The 19,620-nt window shown below is 40.9% G+C and overlaps 3 protein-coding genes across 8 annotated transcripts in view; 1 reads left to right on the top strand and 2 right to left on the bottom strand.

Annotated features, from left to right (window-relative positions):
• The window catches only part of LOC139985959 (uncharacterized), a 144,232-nt gene extending 135,315 nt beyond the window's left edge, over positions 1-8,917 (bottom strand). For 2 of the 3 annotated variants that reach the window (XM_072000870.1, XM_072000871.1), the window contains exons 1-13: positions 8,722-8,917; positions 8,241-8,383; positions 7,986-8,162; positions 7,588-7,884; positions 6,920-7,037; positions 6,672-6,838; positions 6,359-6,601; positions 5,711-6,080; positions 5,473-5,623; positions 5,047-5,244; positions 4,801-4,943; positions 4,507-4,722; positions 3,902-4,243 (exon numbers count right to left, since the gene is read on the bottom strand). In XM_072000870.1, coding sequence (XP_071856971.1) covers positions 3,902-4,243; positions 4,507-4,722; positions 4,801-4,943; positions 5,047-5,244; positions 5,473-5,623; positions 5,711-6,080; positions 6,359-6,601; positions 6,672-6,838; positions 6,920-7,037; positions 7,588-7,884; positions 7,986-8,162; positions 8,241-8,383; positions 8,722-8,814 — 2,658 coding nt within the window. In that variant the 5' untranslated portion in view covers positions 8,815-8,917. Of the gene's footprint in view, positions 1-3,602; positions 3,838-3,901; positions 4,244-4,506; positions 4,723-4,800; positions 4,944-5,046; positions 5,245-5,472; positions 5,624-5,710; positions 6,081-6,358; positions 6,602-6,671; positions 6,839-6,919; positions 7,038-7,587; positions 7,885-7,985; positions 8,163-8,240; positions 8,384-8,721 lie in introns of those variants that run through there. The other variant, XM_072000872.1, reaches the window with a different exon arrangement.
• On the top strand, positions 1,724-3,552 carry LOC139985981 (uncharacterized). The gene is made up of 3 exons (XM_072000914.1): positions 1,724-2,077; positions 3,058-3,207; positions 3,276-3,552. Exons 1-3 carry the CDS (start codon positions 1,952-1,954, stop codon positions 3,354-3,356), a joined length of 357 nt encoding a protein of 118 aa, XP_071857015.1. The 5' UTR covers positions 1,724-1,951; the 3' UTR covers positions 3,357-3,552.
• A 104-nt stretch (positions 8,918-9,021) lies between the features above and the next one.
• Osp (myosin phosphatase Rho interacting protein outspread) overlaps positions 9,022-19,620 on the bottom strand; it is a 214,955-nt gene continuing 204,356 nt past the window's right edge. Inside the window, exons 11-17 of one of the 4 annotated variants that reach the window (XM_072000853.1) lie at positions 18,630-19,585; positions 18,380-18,536; positions 15,440-18,295; positions 15,007-15,295; positions 13,775-14,171; positions 12,150-12,305; positions 9,022-11,650 (exon numbers count right to left, since the gene is read on the bottom strand). In XM_072000853.1, coding sequence (XP_071856954.1) covers positions 11,502-11,650; positions 12,150-12,305; positions 13,775-14,171; positions 15,007-15,295; positions 15,440-18,295; positions 18,380-18,536; positions 18,630-19,585 — 4,960 coding nt within the window. In that variant the 3' untranslated portion in view covers positions 9,022-11,501. The remainder of the gene's footprint in view (positions 11,651-12,149; positions 12,306-13,774; positions 14,172-15,006; positions 15,296-15,439; positions 18,296-18,379; positions 18,537-18,629; positions 19,586-19,620) is intronic. The other 3 variants (XM_072000854.1, XM_072000855.1, XM_072000856.1) reach the window with 3 other exon arrangements.

The following is a 19,620-nucleotide window of genomic DNA, read 5'->3' as shown; positions in this document are numbered from 1 at the left end:
AGATGATCGATAGTCACCACAAGTAACTTAAACAGAAAAAACAGTCAGTTGTTTCCAGAATTTCCTACGGAGTAGACGTATCGAAACGAGTATCTTAATAATAATTTAAATTGCATATAATTGTACATATATAATTGTAAATAAAAGATGTAAGCTTACTCGAAGTTTAGATATTTGATAAATATCTCTTACTTTGAATTAAAATCTCGGTAAATGATACTAATTACCACCAAACAAAGGCCCATAATGATATTCCTTAAAATCGACTGAAATGTGAAAAAAATAAAATATCATAATCCCCCAAAATAGAAAAGAGGACAGTAGAATAACGAAGGCATTTGGAATTCCATCGTGGCCAAAATTAGGAAGACGAGGGCGTAATATAAACGGCGAGGAGCGATTTCTCGGGCACGGGCGAAATTCCTCGAACTGACGGAAAATTATTGGGAAAATCTATCGACTGGCGGGCGCAGCGAGGCGAGCCAAACTGCCGCTAATCACCGGCGAAATCTCGATTTAATGGTCGACGGGGGGTTTGGCCGGTACACGTGGAGCTGGTGGTGCGCAACGCCTAGCCGAACAAAAACCGTCGTCTGGTTCGCTCGCATGCGTCGCGACGATAAATGCCATCGCGCCTCGCTGCATACACACTCCGTTACGTTTTATGCAAAATAGCCGAGCCGCGACGCCGGCCCACGGATTTATCGACGAATTCGCGCGTGCATTTCCTCCGTGTAGACACTTTCGTGATCTTCGCTTCATCGTGCCTCTTGATTCGAGAGCAGCTTCTTTCGGAGGAGCACGCACGACAGTACTCGTTATTTCGAGAGAGTCGAGCGGAATTTTTCGCTTTATCTGATCGAATCTCTTTTCGATGATGAGATTCTAATTAATTCTGTTCTTCGGCTATGGAGTATCATTTTTTGCTTCTACGAAGTATTACGTTTCAACTGGCATCGTTCGATCGCAGATGATCGTAGAAGTTTTGATATGCTTGGTTAACTTTGGTGTATTTTATTTCAATTGTTTTTTTATTCCATGTTTCATAGGATAAATTGTTAATTGTCTTGATACGTGTAAATTAGAAGAAAGTGAATTTTAAAATTAAATTCTTTAACCCCCACTTGATTGTAGATCATGTACGACTCAATGATACGAATAGAAAGACGTTTGCTCTAATGTCTTTATGAAGAAAACGTACAACGCACTTAATCGAAAATGAATACGTTTATAGCTGACAGGGTTGATAACTTGTTGAAGGACACTGTGCATATATGCAACGTGAACCTTGAGCGTGGAAGGAGCAAGTGTCGATAACGTAAGAGATAGTAATTACGATAGAAGAAAATCTAATTTAAGAAAGCATTTAATTATCTTCAATAAATGCAACTATCCAGCTGATACACTTAATCTAAAAGCCACCACGGACCTACACCTCTTCATATAAAAAGAACCCTTTTATCGTGCCATTCTCGCGTATTCTACCACCTATCATGTTTCGTGCTATCATATTTCGAAACCAATATCTATATTCGAGTCTTTCGATAATGCCTGATCGACAACTTATAAACCCTCTCGCTCTCGATCTACAACGAAAAACAAATGGAAAGAGCTAGCTAATAAAAGTTTTAAAAAAAGTTACCATCAGATTCAACGAACCTGTCGGTCATCCCTAGCCCGCAAATGAAATCGAAAGAAGAGTTGGACGTTGGCACCGGATGAAAGGCCGACGCCAAAGGCCTGGGCCATCCCCTGTGTGGCTGGGTTCTTAAAAAGTCAATTTCACAGGGCCGAACGGCCAAAGGGGATCGACAGGTTGATCGCACGAATCCTCCCTTGCCCGTCCCGTGGCGTAGTTTTTACGGGCGTGGAGGGAAAACGAGAGCCGAGCGTTGAAAAGCAGCGTAAGCGAGCGCCACCGCTTCATATTGATCGTAGCCGGCTGCTCAACATGGCGCCGGGGGTGGCGTTCGCGATCGGCCTGATCCTCGTCGTCGGACAGCTGAAGGAAGGGCCGAGCACCCTTGCGAAGACCTTCACCTTCCCAGAATATCCGTACAAGGAGACTACCAAGAATGTAAGTCGTCCTAAACGTTCGTCGAGAATCCGCTCGGGGTACGCGTTTCCAACGCTAGTACAGGTTATGGTCGAGCGAGGTCTTGTTTTGGGGGTGGCGCTTTTTACCGTACCGGCCTTACCTGGCACTAGATTCCACGTCGAAATACCAGAAAGAATCTGCGGTGATCGACTTAAAAAAAAAAAAAAAATAAAAATAAAAATATTGGAAAGTACCTCGTGCTGTTAAGCATGTTTTCGATATTCGAAGAAGTTCGAAAAAAAAGTTGAGTTCGTCCTTTTTATATTTTCTTTCTTCTCGATCGATGTTGCGAATGTTGAATTGTTCGATATGAATGGGACAGTTGTATAGGATTTTACGAGTTGGAATTTTCAAGAGATCTCTGTGATATCCCGTCAGTGATGCGCGATACTCGAGGAGGATTACTTCGCGTCGCTCCAACATTCCCATGGGGGACGTAACGAAAGGACGGGTGATCTCGCGATTTTGCTATGGGGATAAAATCGATTTGGCATTAACTCGAAGACAGTCAAGGTGCTCCGGGGCGTACTTCGCTGTTGTCGCTCGGTGATACGAACTCGTATCCAGTGGTGTCCTGAGAAATTGATGTAAATCGCGTATGTTATCCATGAGGGATTATACGTAACACAAATGTGATTCTTCCGTTGTTGATTATTTTATAACGTAGATATAAATGATAGGAGTTAGTATCGGTGAATAATGTTCAGTGAAAGGGAACTATCTTCAAAGAAAATTAAACGCGCCGGCGGCACCAATAATAGAACTCATACGAGCACTAATTGAGGTTAATCTTACAACGCGCACGAACCAATTGTTACGCTCAATTTTATCCCGTTATTGTGCGCGAGAGTCGGCTGTATTTTTCACCGCATGCCACGAGACTCTGTATCAATCGAATTCTCTATTGAAGCATGTTTTAATTCAATTCCAATGTGTTTCTAATACAACACTGGTCGCAGGAACTTCTCTTCAGGCAATTCGAGCAAACTTGCGAGGAGAGCGGAGCTTGCAAGATGCTACAACCAGAAAGGAGCGGCATCGCCAAAACTAAATGCATTCGCGAATGCGTGTCACCGTCCTGTTACAAAGAAATCTACTTGTTCGATCAGGTATTTCCATCGATTGTACTCTTTCAATTTTTCACTGTGCAAAGCAATGTCCGATTGTCTGATTTCAGCTAGAAGAAGGCGAGATCGACGTGAGATTAAACTCTTTCAAGGGTTGCTTCATGCAGCGCAACGGACGACCGCGAAAATAACAAAAAACTCGCAAGCGAATAAAATATGCTGAAAGAAGAGGGCTGAGGGCGGCCTGAGCGATCTGCTAATGGCGGCGAATACAAATTCTGAGCGACAGACGCACCGCACGAACCGCGTCCGACCAGTTGAAAAAAATAAAACAGAAAGAAATCACAAAAAAAATGACAATTTTGAAAATATATTATATCCGGCCGGGGCATTTAGAGCGATGAGAGCAATCAAGCTATTTAGTGAACATACAACAATAACAGACAGAATAATACTATATTTCAGGATCACGCTGAAGCGCACGCGTTAAAACACGCGGACGAATTAAATTCGTCCTCGATTGATCTTTTTCTACTTTTTGTACGCACGTATTAACACGTTACAATGTTATCGAGCAATGTTGCACGGATCGAATAAACTGTTAAAGCAAAGCCTACTCGTTGTTCGTGTCATAAGATCGCCCTATCTAATCTAATCCTTATATTGCGACAACTGGAAACAACACGTTGCTTTTATAGAACAACGAAGGAAACATCTTGGTTGTTAAAACACTCACCGCGTAGAGAAGATTATGGAACGCCGCGTCGTTTCTTGAATCGTTTGCAGTGTTAACGTAGCTCTTTATCCGATCCAAAGTCTCCTCAAACGGTGTTTTGCAAAGAGATCTTACGTTCCATGGTCCTTCGTCGGTGCAATATTTTCTGCGATAGCGGAGCCAGGTTGAAACGAAATCCAGAAAATGGTAGGTTACGTGACGTGTCTGCAGGATGCTAGATACGATATCATAGTTGCTCATCAGCGTGCAGATATGGTACATCAGCAGTTTCGTATGCTTATGGCAAAATTTCAGCACGCCTTGGAGGCACTGGTACACAATGTCTCTTTGCGTTGGGTCACTCTGCGAGAGGAAAAAATAATGAAAACCGTTAAAAGTAACGTATAGGTAATATAAGAAATTCTAACTGTTATAACAAGATCAATATTTCAGCGGAAATTTGTTAAATTAATTCAAGAATCAAAGATCTCTAGAAAATTTTAAACTATAGATTTCCTTTAAACCAAATCATTCTACATTTCAATATCGAAATGAATTCCAGTTAAATATACAATTGCTTAAAAATCAACGAGGCGTCAACGTTCGATAAAAATATCAGCACTAACTCTTTCGTGAACGATATGAAGGGTCTCGTAAAGATTGATCACACCCTCGGTCCGATCGGCTGGGATCTCGTCCAGCCTGACAGGCGATCCGTCAATATTTTGAGTTAAAAGTTCCAGCGCGAGTTGCATTCCATTGATCGACGAGTGCACGGCCCTCCTCGTATTTAACAGCAAATCGGCTAAGCTCTGCACGTCAATCGTCACCGGCTTATCACGCTGGAAAACACGTCGTTCGACATATGGCTGACGGTCGACAACGCGAATCTATTATTTACGGACGTAGTATTCTCGCACCTGTATCGACGATTTCTCCTGACAGTGTACGATAAACGCGAGAAGCTTCAAGCAGACAGCGGACAATTCTGGCGTTTCTAAAGAGAAACCTTGAACGAGCAACTCCTCCAAAAAGCTCGGCGTCGTGCAATACTTCTCGAGAACTGTTGAGAAACGAAGAAGAAGGTAGAAGAAGCCTAGCATTGTTTTCTTATACTTCAGTTTCTCTTGGTACTTATCGAGCGAGACACTCGTTGAAATATGTACTCGTGAATGACTTAATCGTCGCGGACGTGACCAGCAACGCGTACAAATGCAATATTGCTAATGTCCTCAGTTTCAAGTCCGCTTCCCGGCGTAGAATAATCGCAATGAGACTCTCTGCGCATCGAATCCTGATGATCCATGATAATGAGCTCGGGATGGATACGTTGCTTAATTCTAACACGGCTTTCACTTGCTCGTCTGTTAGGGATCATTTATTTTAGCATTTTTCAGATTTTTTCTTTTTTTTTTTTTTTTAGATGACTGGTAATAGTGTGATTTATACTTTCAAGCTTTCGTAATATAATCACGATGGTCGAGTGTCGTTACGATGTTAATGCAATTATGTAATACGATAGGTTCATAAAAAATTCTATCAATGTTCGAATACCTTCGTCAGCTATCTCATGTTGCATATAAGAAAAATACCTTTGGATGGTTGATAAGTAGAAAGAAGATTAGGCAACATGTGCCAAGCAATCTCTGCAATTTCCTTGGCATTATCCAGGCGTATCATCTCTCTAATTCCTTTCATCGCTAAGTTGATTATCTTATCCGAATATCCAGTTTGTATGACAAGCTATTTCCCAAATGACATTGCATCACATTATAATACACCATTCTTACGATTTCAATAGGCCATTGAAGCGAACGTATGATTGATTACCATTAGATAGTGTTGCACAACTTTCCCGCAATCTATGGTCAGCAACGGTTTGATGTCTCCATCAGACTCGACCAACCACAAGTCCATCGCTCTGTTTCGAAGATCCTTTGGGAATTCAGGACAATTCAAGCAATAATTTAGCAGATCTATGTGATGAGTGTAACAGTCGTTCAGGTTGGAATATTGCAACGCAGCTGCCAATCGTTTCACGGCTTTGTCGTAATCCTGTTCCGAGCACGGTGATGGATGCGATACGGACGCGACAGCAAACAGAAACCATAAAACTTTTAAAATTTGCGCCGGTGTCTGCTCGGATTTAGGGAGATTGACAGTCCTCGCGATCAGCAATTTCAAGCATATCATATAGGTCCTACAATATTTCTATTCAAAATATTGCCACGGTATAGAAAAGAAGAAATATCAATATTAATTGATCCTTAAACGCCATCGTAGGTGAAATTTTACCCCATATGAATTTTGTTTTAACATTTCCGCCCCGTTGTAATATCGTCACAGTGTTATTTGCAACTACTGTGAACAATAGATATTTTTTCTCTCTTCATTTAATATCGAATAACAGTATGACGTGAAATTTCACTTATAATTTCTTTTGACGATAACTATTAAGGGTTAACTTTGATTTCGTACTCCCTGGTTCCGTGAAAGTGATAGTAAACCAACGTCATTAATGCAATTGCTCTGTTTTCTCGATCATGAGCTATGATATTCTCCCATTGTTTAGTATCTTTTGGTAGATCCACCAGTCCACGGTGTATTAGATATTCGAAGCTTATTTCTCGATTGATAGGTCGGTAGACTGGCATGGATTTATCAGCTAAGTTTGCTACGATCCGCGATAACAGCAGGCAAATGCTACGTCGTAAAATTTCTCTAAAAAATCAGTGACGGAAAATCTGACACCGTATCAACGAATGAATCCTAGACCATTCGCGAAACTTACGGAAGTCTGGTAGTTAATAGCAAGAAATACTTGAGATATCCGTTGGCGGTCAAGTGGTTTGACAAGTTGTCGCGGCCGCAGCTACTGCTCAGCTTGTAAAGGTTGTTCAGACAAGTCACGAGGTTCCTATGGAATTTGACCCTGTCCGTTTCGTTTGACTCCGCGGTCTGCAGGACGGGAATGAAATGACGCTCGCATAATTAAATATACGTCGCATCTACGACGTCTATCGAAACGATCGAACTTACCTTAACGTAAGGTACCAACGTGTTCATCATCACGATGCGAATTGTCTTCAGCGTCGTTGCTTTAAGTTTCGAAACTTTATTGAGCGATTCTTGACTATCGTCTTCCGCGACGCATAATCTGAAGGAAACGAGATTTTTGTATTTCCATTTTATAATCCTGCATACCGGGACTCTCGTTTCGTTTAAATTATTTCATGAGTATATATTTAGATAACGAATCGACGTTTCACGTTTGGGGTATTCCATGTGTAATAAACGCTCGAGTCTTTTAAATGATACAAGAATTTACAAATTGTAATTGATATCGACCAGGTCATAATTAATTTCAAATTTTCGGTCATAGGATTTTATGTCTTAAAACATTAATTTCGGTAACAAAGATATCCAAGTAATTTAAGTATTTGTACAGCAAATTGTTATTCCATGGTTGGGGAACTGAGCATCTAATGGATATTCGAGAATTGTGAATAACGCACAGAAATTCACAAATTTTTACTACTCTAGGATGAAACATGGTACAATCACGATTAAATTGAAACTTTTGATTCTGCTTTATTCCTTGTGACTAGAATCTTTCGTCCAGCAAAAGAAGTAGAATTAATATTAGCAAGCTGATATACTCTCTCAACTTATGAAGCTTTAGCTATATAGAAAATATATAGCCTCACCGTGTGACAGAGGCGCAAACAGCGCACAATGCATCCGCAGCAAACGAAATCGAGACGTCGTCGTCGCTATACTCGACGATCTCTTTCATGAAATTGAGAGCTTTGTGGCACAGTTCATATACCCCATCATCCCATTCTTCTTCAGCGTTAACATTTTCAAGAACAAGATTCAATAACGTAACGGACGAGAACTTTATCTTTTGATTCCAAGAATCTTCCAAGATCAAAGATTTCAAGAGCATCAGTACTTGCCGTGGTACACAAACAACGTCGAAATTCACGTGAAATTCTACCGCTCTAAAAATCATTACGTTCGTACATAATATTTTGTTTTATAAAATTATTTCAAATTTGGTTAATTACAAATTTTAATTAGAAATTTTAGACGAAACGTTTACCTGTGAAGTATATCGTAAGTGATTGAAATAAGTTTCTCTAATAGCTTGGTTTCTTTGCAACGAGACTTTGCGACGCAAACTGTGACTTTCAAGATGGAGTCCATGGCGTCTGTGGCTACGTGACTTTCGTAAAACTTTCGATATACGATTACCAAGTCCAGAAAATTGAGAATACATCTATCAACGAGAATTATGGGAAGATTTTAACAAGAGTTATTAATTCTATTTGCGTATAACGTATTGTGTGATACATACGTAAGTAGACGATCACTGGAAGTTTGTAGAAGTTCGAATATAGTCGAGAGTATGTCGAACTTGATCAACTTCGAAAGTGCCGCTTCTGTGTTCGCAGCGCCACTACTTTTGAATAAGTTGGATATTCGTTCGATACATGTGATCTACGAAATTTTTCATTCTTATATTTATACTAATGGTACTTGGTAATAATTATAACATATTGCATGTTCTAATTACGGCTTTTAGAAATAAAGATGGCAAAATCTTTTATTCTAATAAAATTCTAACCACATCCTTTTTCCACTTCATTATGCTTAACCAAATATATTTAAAATTCCTACACTAAGATATATTCTAATTGAAAAAATGAACATTTCTAAGATATCCGAAGATCTTGGTAATGTATAATTTTTAAATAATGAAAATTCAAAGCATACTCGTATGATGTTATAAACGGAGATCATACAGGAACTTTGAATATTCTTCTCACGATACATACCTGAGAATATTCATCGTGCAGCATTAACCTCTCTTTCGTGTTCACGAGCAAAATATCGATATTCTCAATGTTTAACTGGAATAGAGGTTCCATTTTTCACAAATAACTGAATTTTCACGCGTACGAACACGCAACGCACCGACTAACTACGCGTTTCTTTCAAACTGGAACTGTTTCAAGTGCCTGCGCATGCGCATAGAATCAGCGCGCTAATACAAACAATTTAAATATCTGTTTTATTTGGTTTCGAATATTCGAAGCAGTTTCTAATATATACATAAAAGAAACAGATTCATTAAATTTTTGGATATTCACGTCAATGGTTACTATATTTTATTTCAAACGTTATTATAAATTATAATACAAATACAATAAGTATAATCGTAATATATTATAAATGTTAAACAATCCTGAGTAATTACTCTACATAAGAGATAATGAATCGTATTGTTATTGATAATCCTCTTCTTTTTTTTTTTGTAATTCGCTTCTGTCGACATCAATCAAGATGTCGAACGACATCTTCACTAGAACGCGTCAATATATAATATAGAATACAATAATAATAACATATAATATAAACAATCCATTTTCATATGGAAGGGGTTAATTCTAGGCTATTTATATTTTCTTGCTTCTTAAATTGAAAACGTCATAAACTATACAGTATTAACATCAAAAAATGATAATATCGCGAACCGACAAAAACATTTACACAATGAAAGAATGCGGTAATACACAGTGCAATGTGACAACGCCGTATTATATTCAATTATGTGCAGAATCTATACATAACAAGAGCATAAACAAACCATGAAATTACGCACACGACCGGATCAGCGACAAGTCACAGTTTAGCGCGTTTCCTCGTAAAACGATCGCGTAAAATTGGATAGAAAACGATCCAAAAAGAAATAAATGCCAATATCCATGGTCAGAAAAAAGATGACTCATGTAGAACGTAACGCACACTCCTCTAAAACGAAGATTCTATCCAAGAAAATTTTGCCTTCAACTGGAAAGGAAAACGCGCACTCTTCTAAAACGAAGATTCTATCCAAGAAAATTTTGCCACATTGAGAGGAAAACGCGCGTCCTTTCGCGAAGCAAGCGTACAAATATTTTCGACTACGAAGAATTAACGAGAAACAGTGCAAAATAGAAGAAGAAGGAAAAAAGGAAAGAAACGATAGAAATAGAGAATAAATCTTACGCCCCTTGTCTTCTCTTGCCGCGACAAAATATCATCGTTATTTTTTCGCTTTAACATACTAACTCATCTTTACAAAACAAAATAATAATAATAATAATAATAATAATAATAATAATAATAATAATAATAGTCACGAACGACTTGTCAACAAATGAAAAAAGAAATAATTGAAGCCTCCCTAGAAGACGAACTTTGAGCCGATCGTCGATTAAAATTAGCCCCCTCGTAAAGTCACAAGATGGCGAACAACAAATCTTACGATTGTACAAAATCATTTCATCGTTTCTTTTTCTTTTTTATTAAAACGCAAACGCAACGATCTTCATGAATTATTTGTCAGTACACTTTCACACCGATACATTTATGTGTTACATTGCGTTAACTACCACGACACATGTATAAATGACTCACTGTACAGTAGATTGTTAATTATCCGGACTTTCGGTCTCACTGATTCGGATATGTCTAAAGATTCTTATATTCGAATCTCTGAAGTGAATCGTATCTTGTCAATTTAATTATTGGTAATTCGTTCGAATAATCGACATTCTACTGTACTTTCATTGCATCTGCCGCTTTCTTTGCCGTTTCTCGTCATTTAAAGAATATTCCATGAAAATATTTTACATCTTTTAGATAGTTACTTTACCATAATCCCAGTGAAGATTCAATTTCTCGATATATTCAACCGCTGCTCATTGTAATTCTAATTTGAACCCGAGGCACTAAGAAAAAGTCATAGAGAAATTCGAACAAAACGGGTTCAGACATTGATTAATAATCGCACGAGTTCCTTTTATGCAATCATGAATAAAGTGACGAGAAATGGCAGACAGCTGAAATAATGCCCCAGAAACGCACGTCGCTCGCGAAAGTCGATCGAAACGACTACTACTCGGTCCTACGGGAAAAAATTCACGTATCGAAAGTTTAAATGCGTATCGAAGGACCAGCCTCATCGAGTAGTGGCCTGGTAAATGGTACCCGGTAAAAATTCTATCGATATAAATCGGAAAAAAGACAGTCGAAAACGACCTATCGTTCGCGATAGGCGTCCAACCGTAAAGCAGAACTCGCGAGCCTCGCGCGGGACCCGAGCCTCGTTTCGGCTATTGAATCATGTTTACTTGATAAACATGCTCAATATCGTTACGTTACGACGAGCATGATCCCGGGCGACCGTATTAATTGACACGAACATTGCTCCATTTTATCATCGAAGCTCTATTTGCTATGGCAGTGACGAAGTGCTTGCAAATTGTCATCGAAAAAAAAAAAAAAGAAAAAATAAAATGAACAGTTACTTCAACACTAAAAAGAAGAAGGAAATGCTAAAAAATGCCGTATATTCAATGTGTGACAATGCAAGTCGAAATCCATGGGTCTTCCTTGAGGAAGATTTTGAACGAGCAACTATTATAGTTTAGCACCATTTGAAAACGATTCGTACGAATTAATTTGTGTTTTCTTTTTACATAGAATTACTGCCGATGATACGTTCGACAATGCGCGTAATCTTGAAATTTCAGCAGACCAATGGGACAGTGATACGCTCTTAATTAGCAATTCAAAGCTCGAAACGTTTCTTCCTCTCGGCGACCATGCCCACCGCTGGTAGTGGAGGGTGGAGCGTATGATGATAACTCGGCGTGGGCGTTGGAGGCAGGCTACGACAACTTCTGCTGGACCACCTCACGGCTGGAGACCTCATCAGCTCTGCAAACAGAATTCTATCTTATTCATTGTTCAGTTGAATGATTTCCTTTCCACCCGTGCTACCCATAACACTAAATGCGCGTGGAGATTAAAATCAAAGTACGAAGGCAAACTTAGATAAAAAGAGCAGTGTATATACATACGATCGGATCAGGTTCGTGTATGTGCATCAGACTACAACGTACAAGCAACAAATAATCCAATTTGAAGTAGAATAAATAAAATTAGAAAATTTAGGATCAATTATCTACCATCTGAATACACATAAAGGAACCTGTACTCGGACGAAAAGCTGGCAAAGCTGAAACTTGACCCAAGCTACTAAACTACCAAAGTAAAGAAGACCAAATCAAAGCAACGTTTTGAAAAGAAAAATGGAAAAAAAAAATACGAAATGAAGTGCGGATAAGAGGCGTGTCGAAACAAAACAAGCTGGTGAAGTGCGTCGACGATGAATTCGTTGAAAGATTTTCCTTAATTGGCAAAAAAGAGAACGGACCTGCAACGGAGAGAGCTGGGGGTTCCGGGGTGAGGCGGGACGCGCGAGGATCGTCGGCAAGGAAGCCGTATGCCTCCGAGTGTTGCTGTTTTTCGATTTTGTTGCTGCCCTGCCAGCCACTGCCGGCGCTGTCGACTCGCACCTCTGCTGTGCCACCTTTCGTGTGAAATACAATTTTTTCGAAATACGATTAACCCGGTTTGCACAATCCATTTACGCGTGTATTCCACTTGTTTTTCTTTCTTTCTATATTTTTTATACAACTTAATTACGAATTATTTTCGAAACAAATATAATTCGAACGAACGTTCTGGATTATTGTGAGATTTTTTTTCTAATTATAGAATGATTTCTGAAATCTATTAATTTTACTACGTATACAGTTGAAATTTTACTTTTCTTAGCTTCGCTCGTAGATTTCTTGTATTCATCAAATAATTTAAATATATACAAAGGAATTTTGGATAAATTCAGAAATCATGAAGATTGAAATTATATTTTTTTCGATCAGTCTTACTGCCACCGATGTCCCTTAATTATTTTCAGACGATACGACGGCTAGAAGGGTATAATGATTTTCTTAAAGTACCTAGTATGTTCCCAATAGTGAAGCGACGTTACTCTTACAAATATATTCGCAGAGTTTGATGCTGGTGTTCGGAAGCACGCAGAAATCTGTGTAAAAAACTTGGCATTTCGACGCGTGTATACTGCAGATTGCAAAAATAGGATCTTCAGTAAGAAAGTGTAAAAAGTTTTATTAAAAAGATCCAGTTTATAAAAGTTATGTGGTAGAGATATATTCCACGCGCTTCCAAACCTGTTAATAGTACAACTTGAAAATTATTATGCGCACAGATTAGACATTGAAAGAGTACAAAATCACATTCATGAGAAGGCGGGGTTACTTTGCGTTACACCGTTAAAAAGTCTCTTGGTTAGCAATTGGTTAGACAACTTTCGAGTAAGATTAATATCTGCGCTTCGTATCGCTGCTTCAACAGCGATCGGTACGCTTGTCAAATCGAAATACAAATCGTCGTCGAGAAAAACAAGACGAAACAATCCGCATGAACATTCGAATCTCGTCGACGCGTTACACATGTAAATAACAAAACGATTACTGCACAACAACGCGATTGTACGCGTTAGTCGTTGAGAATTTGATCGATTAATTCGATTCGACGACGAACACTAACAACTATAATAGAATTAATATGTTCGAAAGTGGTTAATTTATAGAAGAAAGCACTCGGTTAGTCTTACGTTTCCCACATCTCTTTCTTGGTAACAAATTTCAAAAGCTTTTTCTTACGAATTGTTAAACAAAATACAAAGATCTCGATACTCGCTTTAGCTAGTTTTAGTCATGCCATAATCCGCTAAACCATGAACGAACAAATCGTCGAAAGGAAAAAAGCAATGAGACAAACTCGACTCGATGTCCATCCAACGCGTATGAATATCTCGTAAGCCGAATGCAGCTAGTATGCATATTAGAGAGAAGCAGGAACGAGTTCGAGGAAAAGGAGGAGGATCGAGAAACGGCGGCGATCCACCAGAAGCGTTTCTTTCTTTTTCTGATCGGCTTCTTTTTTTCCTCCCATTTCACCTTTCTTCTGTACCTTGATACTGATGGGGCAGTCCGGTCCTTGGTCTCAGGCTGTCCCAAAGCGGCGATGCCAGGCCGTTACGCTCCTGGCTCTTTTGCCCTAAGCTCACCTCTTTCCTATCGTGCGACGGCACGCCAGAACTACTGCCCGGCCTAACCAAGTTACTCGAGTAAGGCAACGACACTGACTTAACGCGTTCAAGCTTGTACGAGAACGCGGCCTGCTTGTCCTGCGTGCTCTTTTGCAACGTGGACAGCGAGCTTCTCGGCCGTTCGCCGGTCGTTCTATGCTCCTCGCTGCTCGCCGCTCTGAGCAGCGGCTCGTGACTACTCCGGGCACGCTGCGGCGAGTAGCTTAGCGACGGAGATTTCGATGACACACCGGACGTATCACGAGGAGCCTCCCCATGCTGTTAGTGAAATATCGAAAATATAATGCGTCAGTGCGGCTGGTATATGGGGGTGGGTTAACACGATCGTTGGAGATCGATGCGCGCCGGGGCAATCAATTATGGGCTACTCACGATCGGTCAGATAGGTACAGTAAAACCTCCGTCAACGCTGCTCCTAATAAGGATCTTGAATATCTGCTATCGTTACGCATTGTAAAATATTAAATCATTGTTTTAGGGGTAAGATGTATTTACTTTTGGTTACTGGTAGGATGGGAGCAATTTTAGTGTTATGTTAAGTACTTCAATTAATCTAGTGCCTTTATATTATGCCTTTAGATTAGAAAAAGTATACAGAAAGTAGATACGTTTTTGATGATCAAGTTTATAATTACATGATGTATGAATGATATTTTAATTTTGTTTAAAGAAGGCACTCAATTAATTTACAATACATTTGTATACATTTCATATGAATAAATCAATATATTATAAGCGATCTTTCGAGAAACAAAATTGAATGAATGAAAAGATCTTAATAAGCATGGGGTTAAAATATCTTTTTATTCCTTGCCTACCAATCGAGGATTAAATATTCGCGAACGGTTAAAGCCTGCGAACACAAAAGCTTTTCTGTACCTAACTTCATCTTTAGCTTATGACTACTATTTATTTACAATTGTCAGTTCTTTTTCGTTATCTAGAAGCGCTTGCTCGAAACATTCGAAAGGGTTTGGCGCCATAACATGTAACTGCGGCGGAGTTAATTAATTTAGTATCGTACATTTTTGTTAACCACATCTACGCTGTAAATGGGGCACGTTCATGGCGATGAGAATTATCAAAAGTTTACCTTCAACTGTTGTAGTCGATGAATTTCCTCTCTCGGCTCGACAATCTCGTTGTCCCTGCCCCTCAGCATTTGCATACTGTCGTTGATCGTACCATCGTTCGTTTCTAATACCAAATGTGCCCTCAGCTGTTTGTTTCTCGCGTCTAGTTGCATGATGTGCTGTTGCGCTTGAGCAAGTTGTTTGGTAAGGGATCCTACTTTTTCCTCCAGAGCCGCAGACTCCACACACTTAGAGGAATATTTTGCAGATAACGAAAGAATTTCCTGCTTTATCTCCTCCATCTCTTCCCTATAAATTGATAAATGTTATTTAATAGTCGAAGATATCTAAATTAAAAAAAATATATATCATCATGATAAATTCATCGATTATTCGAAATTTAGAGATATAAAAATGCATAGAATGCGTATAGAATAGGAATTAATTACATACTCGTGTTCTTTATGAAGCACGCCAATGTCCTCGCGTGCCTGCATCTGTTTAATAAATTCCTGCTTAAACTTAGCTATTTCCTTCTGCACTTCGTGTTCGTGCGCCTTTCTCATAGCATCAAGAGCCGCGAGAGTGGCTTGAGTCTCTTCTGATAATGCCTGCTCTTTCTCCACCCTCAGATTTTCCAATTCCTGTCGATGTTTCTCTTCCATCTCGGAAATAATGCGTCTATGAGAATTCTCCATTGCCAGCAAACCTTTCTCACATAACGCCCGCAATTGCTTGATCTCTTCTTTATATCTCTTTCTTGTTTCCGCGTCTGTGTCCAATTCCGCGCTCATGGATCGTTGATAAGCTGCTCTAAGTTCGTTCACGTGAGCAGAGTGCTCAGAGTCCATGGCGTTCAGTCTATGTTCCAATTTCCTCGCCTTTTCTCGTAAACTGGCCGCTTCCTGTTCGTACTGAGATGTTAGAGATTGTCTCTGATTGTCTAGTTCACCTTTGATATCCATCAAATCCCTCTCCTGGTTGCGCTTCAATGTCTCCAACTCTTGATTATGCTCGGCTGTTATCCTATCAATGGTTTCTTGCAATTGGCCACACTGTTTGCAAGTCACGCTATTCATGTAGTCGCTCAGCTTTTTGATCTGCTTGCGCAATTCCGAGCATTTTTCGCACACGCTCGACCAGTCGGCGATGGTAACCGTCGGCGACTTCGTAGGCCACTGGGTATTTTCGTTATTCTCGCTCAATCTGCCTCGGACGCGTTTGCTCAATTGAACTAAGTCTTCTTCTAGGTAGTGCAAACTCTGGCCAACGTTCTTTATCTGATCCTTCGAAGCACGCTTCGAACCGGATATCCTTTCCTCGCAGTCCTTGCTAAACTGTTGATAAAGGTAACTGTACTCCGCGTCGAGAATCGGATTGCTTTGGAACTCGTGGTCGTCCGCTTCTAGCAGACTTGAAAGGACGTCGTCGTTTCGGATTAGACTAGATACGAAAGTCTCCCCAGGGAAGATCGTCAATTGTCTCGTATTCTCCTGAAGAAGCCCGATTCTGGCGTCTATTAAAGCTTTGTGCGCGATCACGTCCGCGTATTCCGTTAACAACTGCCGGGACTCGTACTTCGATTCAACTATCGTCGATTTATTCTTCTTCAGCTGATGAAGGCATTCCTCGTACACGTCGGATAGCTCGCGAGTAGAAAGTTCCATCTCTTGACGGAGTCTGGCCTGCGCGGCATCGATCCAAGATTCCAACGTTACGTTCTCCGCGCCCTCAAAGTTGAGACAAGCATCGGTGATGCTCGTGATGTTCTGTTCGTACATTTGGCCGCAACGCACGATCACATGAGACACTTCAGCTTGTACCAACTCTTTGCTGACCGTTTCTTGAGCCAACGCCCACGCTTCGCGAATTCGTTGATCTTCTAGTAATTTTTTATTCGAGTTGGTCACCTGATGTTTGTTCAAATCCTCTTGCTCGGACATGCTCAACGTTTCGGCGGCCAGTGTTTCTGCGAGCTGTCTCAACTTCGTTTCTTTATATTTCCGTACGATCTCGTTCACCTCACGTTGTTTTTGCAGCAGGAAGTTCAAGCTCTCGTTACGAGCTGCGGACACCTCCTTGGTCGTCGTCTCCGTCGCGGCCACGCCACCTACTAGTACTAACTTATTCGCTAACACTCTAGTAAGATACTGAATGTAACTGGTGTTTTGGTACGTTTTGGGCTTGGTTCCGTGAATCTTACGCATTAAGCTTGAGGCAAGCTGACTAGTTTCGACCAATTCACTGAGAACGGCACTCCGGTCGAATGTCCGGCCGATCGCGCACTTGATCTGTCTCAGAACGACGAACTCGAACGCCACTCTCTCCGCGACCAGCTTCATCTTCTCTCTGTCGTTTAGTTGGCCGTTCTGCTCGAGCGTCTGCCGTCTCTTCGTGAGTTCGCTCAATTTATCTTTAAGTATAGTCTCTAGTCTAGATACCACTACGCCTACTGACTCGGTCACTTGAGCGCTAGCTTGGTTTTTCTTACATTCTAAACACGAGTCCAGGATGTCGTTCACCTCGCGCAAACACTTCTCCGCTTTATCCTCCGCTTGTGTAGAACCTAGACACTTCTCCAGCCTCCTCTTTGACTTCGACACCACCCTCTCCAATTTCCTTAACCTCGCGATGATCTCCAATGAAACTTCGCTGGTAGAGGATGCACTGATCTCGCTACACTCGCTGGAGTCTTTTTCAGCGTCACTCGCCATATTTTCTGTAACGTTTGCCACCTTCGTCTCTAGAGTGCTGAGTCTGATCAACACTTTCATCGGTTCGGAACTAGTTGCACTATCCAGCGATTTTCTTCTTAATCTAGTACGATCCAGACTCTTTCCGTCCCTTCTTTTCTCCTTCTTTGGGTTAGGACTCGACTCCTTCGAGCTGCATCCAGTTGATACTGGCGCACTGGTACCTTTTCCACGTTCTATAGCACAGATCTTGTTCTCCAGATCCAGCAGCTTGTCCTCCATCTCTTGCGAGATCTGGAAGGACTCACGACCCTTCAACGACAGCGATCTTCTTTTATCTCTACTTTCAGCTTTAGTCAACTTCTGCTTCAACGTTCTCACTTGTTTCTCGCTGGCTGCAAGCTTGTTCGTCAAATCTTGAATCCTAGCTGCCATTAACTGCAGCTGAGCCTGGTTCGTCTCGCTGACACTCGCTGCGTCCTGCTTGTGAGCGAAAATCTCTAGCTCCAGTGCGTCCTGTATCGCGTGTGCTTCACGGAGTTCCTTGCGCATAGCGCGTATCTCCAGGATAGCTTTCTCAAAGCGGCTTCTCAGTTCGTCGTATTCTTCCACGATTCTACGGATAAAAGATGCAAAAGATGTATATGATTTTCAAACTATTTGTAGCTATATACAACAATTTCAGATATATCTTTATTACCTTTCCTTATCAAGAGTATTAAAGTCCAGGTCTAACTCAATATTCGTTAAATCACTGAGAGAGTCGAAGCTTCTCCCGCGCTCCCTTGAAGAAGACAGTCCCCCTTTATCTTCCAATTCTCTAACTTTGCTATATAAACGTTCGTTTTCGTCTATTCCTACATAACAACACGATAAATGTATAAAACATATAACGACATTGTAATAAATGATATTACCACGACAATAATTTTATTTCGAATTCAACATACCTTGAGACAATCTGTTACTCAATGAAGTAACCTCCGACTGCAAATGTTCTACGGTTCTATGACTCGATGCCAACTCCTTAGTAAGCATTTCGCACCGTTCACTCGTCTCCCTAAGAATAGCCTCTGTCTCCAGCAATTTGCACTCCAACACCTCTTTGTCTCTGTTGTACATCTTCTTCATCTTCTCCAAATCCTCTAAATCCTTGTTCCTCTGTTGCTCTGTTCTCTGGATGGTATTCAACAGCTCGTCGACCTGTTTCTCCCTAATAGAAGCTTCAGCCTTTTGCTGTCTCAACCTGGACAACTCCTTCTCCGCACTAGCAACATCCGCTCTCGCGGCGTTCAGCTGCGACTTCAGACTCTCTATTTCATTTTCTTGACGCTCGATAATGACTAGTAGCGTGCTCGGGTGGGATTGATTTTGACCCAACTGATCGCGCAACATCGACACCTGATTCTCCAACAATTCTACGATCAAGGGACTCTCATTGGCACTCGACAGGCAACTATTGTTCTGCATGTGTCCATTATGTTGGTCCTCGTCTTCTCCAAGTTCGCAGCAAGCCATCATTAGATCTTCCGACCTCACGCTGTCCAACGTGCTTCTTCTTGAGCTCAAAGGCGAGCTACAGCTTCTCTTGTATACTCTAGATCTGGAGCTTGATCTGGACCGTGCTTTTACTCGGGATAGAGCTGTTCTTGTCAACGGTGGCGAGGGGGGTAATTCTGACCATTCGTGGTTTGCCGAGTCTGACCAGCTCGATCCCTTCAGTCCACCGGCCCAATCGCCGTTCCTTACGAGAGGTGGTGACACTGGGACTTCTGACCAATCACCGGACTCTCTTCTGCCACCCTCGGATGCTGTTCGATACTCCTCGTCCGAAGAGAAGAGGACTGAGCGTGGCGTGACCGAGGTCGATGGAACAACCGAGTCTCTCTCACGGTCCGTAATGGATCTAAAATTCAAATGTGGACTTGAATAAATTTCAAA

This window comes from Bombus fervidus, chromosome 3 (genome assembly GCF_041682495.2).
Source record: "Bombus fervidus isolate BK054 chromosome 3, iyBomFerv1, whole genome shotgun sequence".
Taxonomy (NCBI): Eukaryota; Metazoa; Arthropoda; class Insecta; order Hymenoptera; family Apidae; genus Bombus; species Bombus fervidus.
The sequence above is the reverse complement of the archived record's forward strand: the minus strand, read 5'-3'. Positions and strand labels throughout refer to the sequence as shown.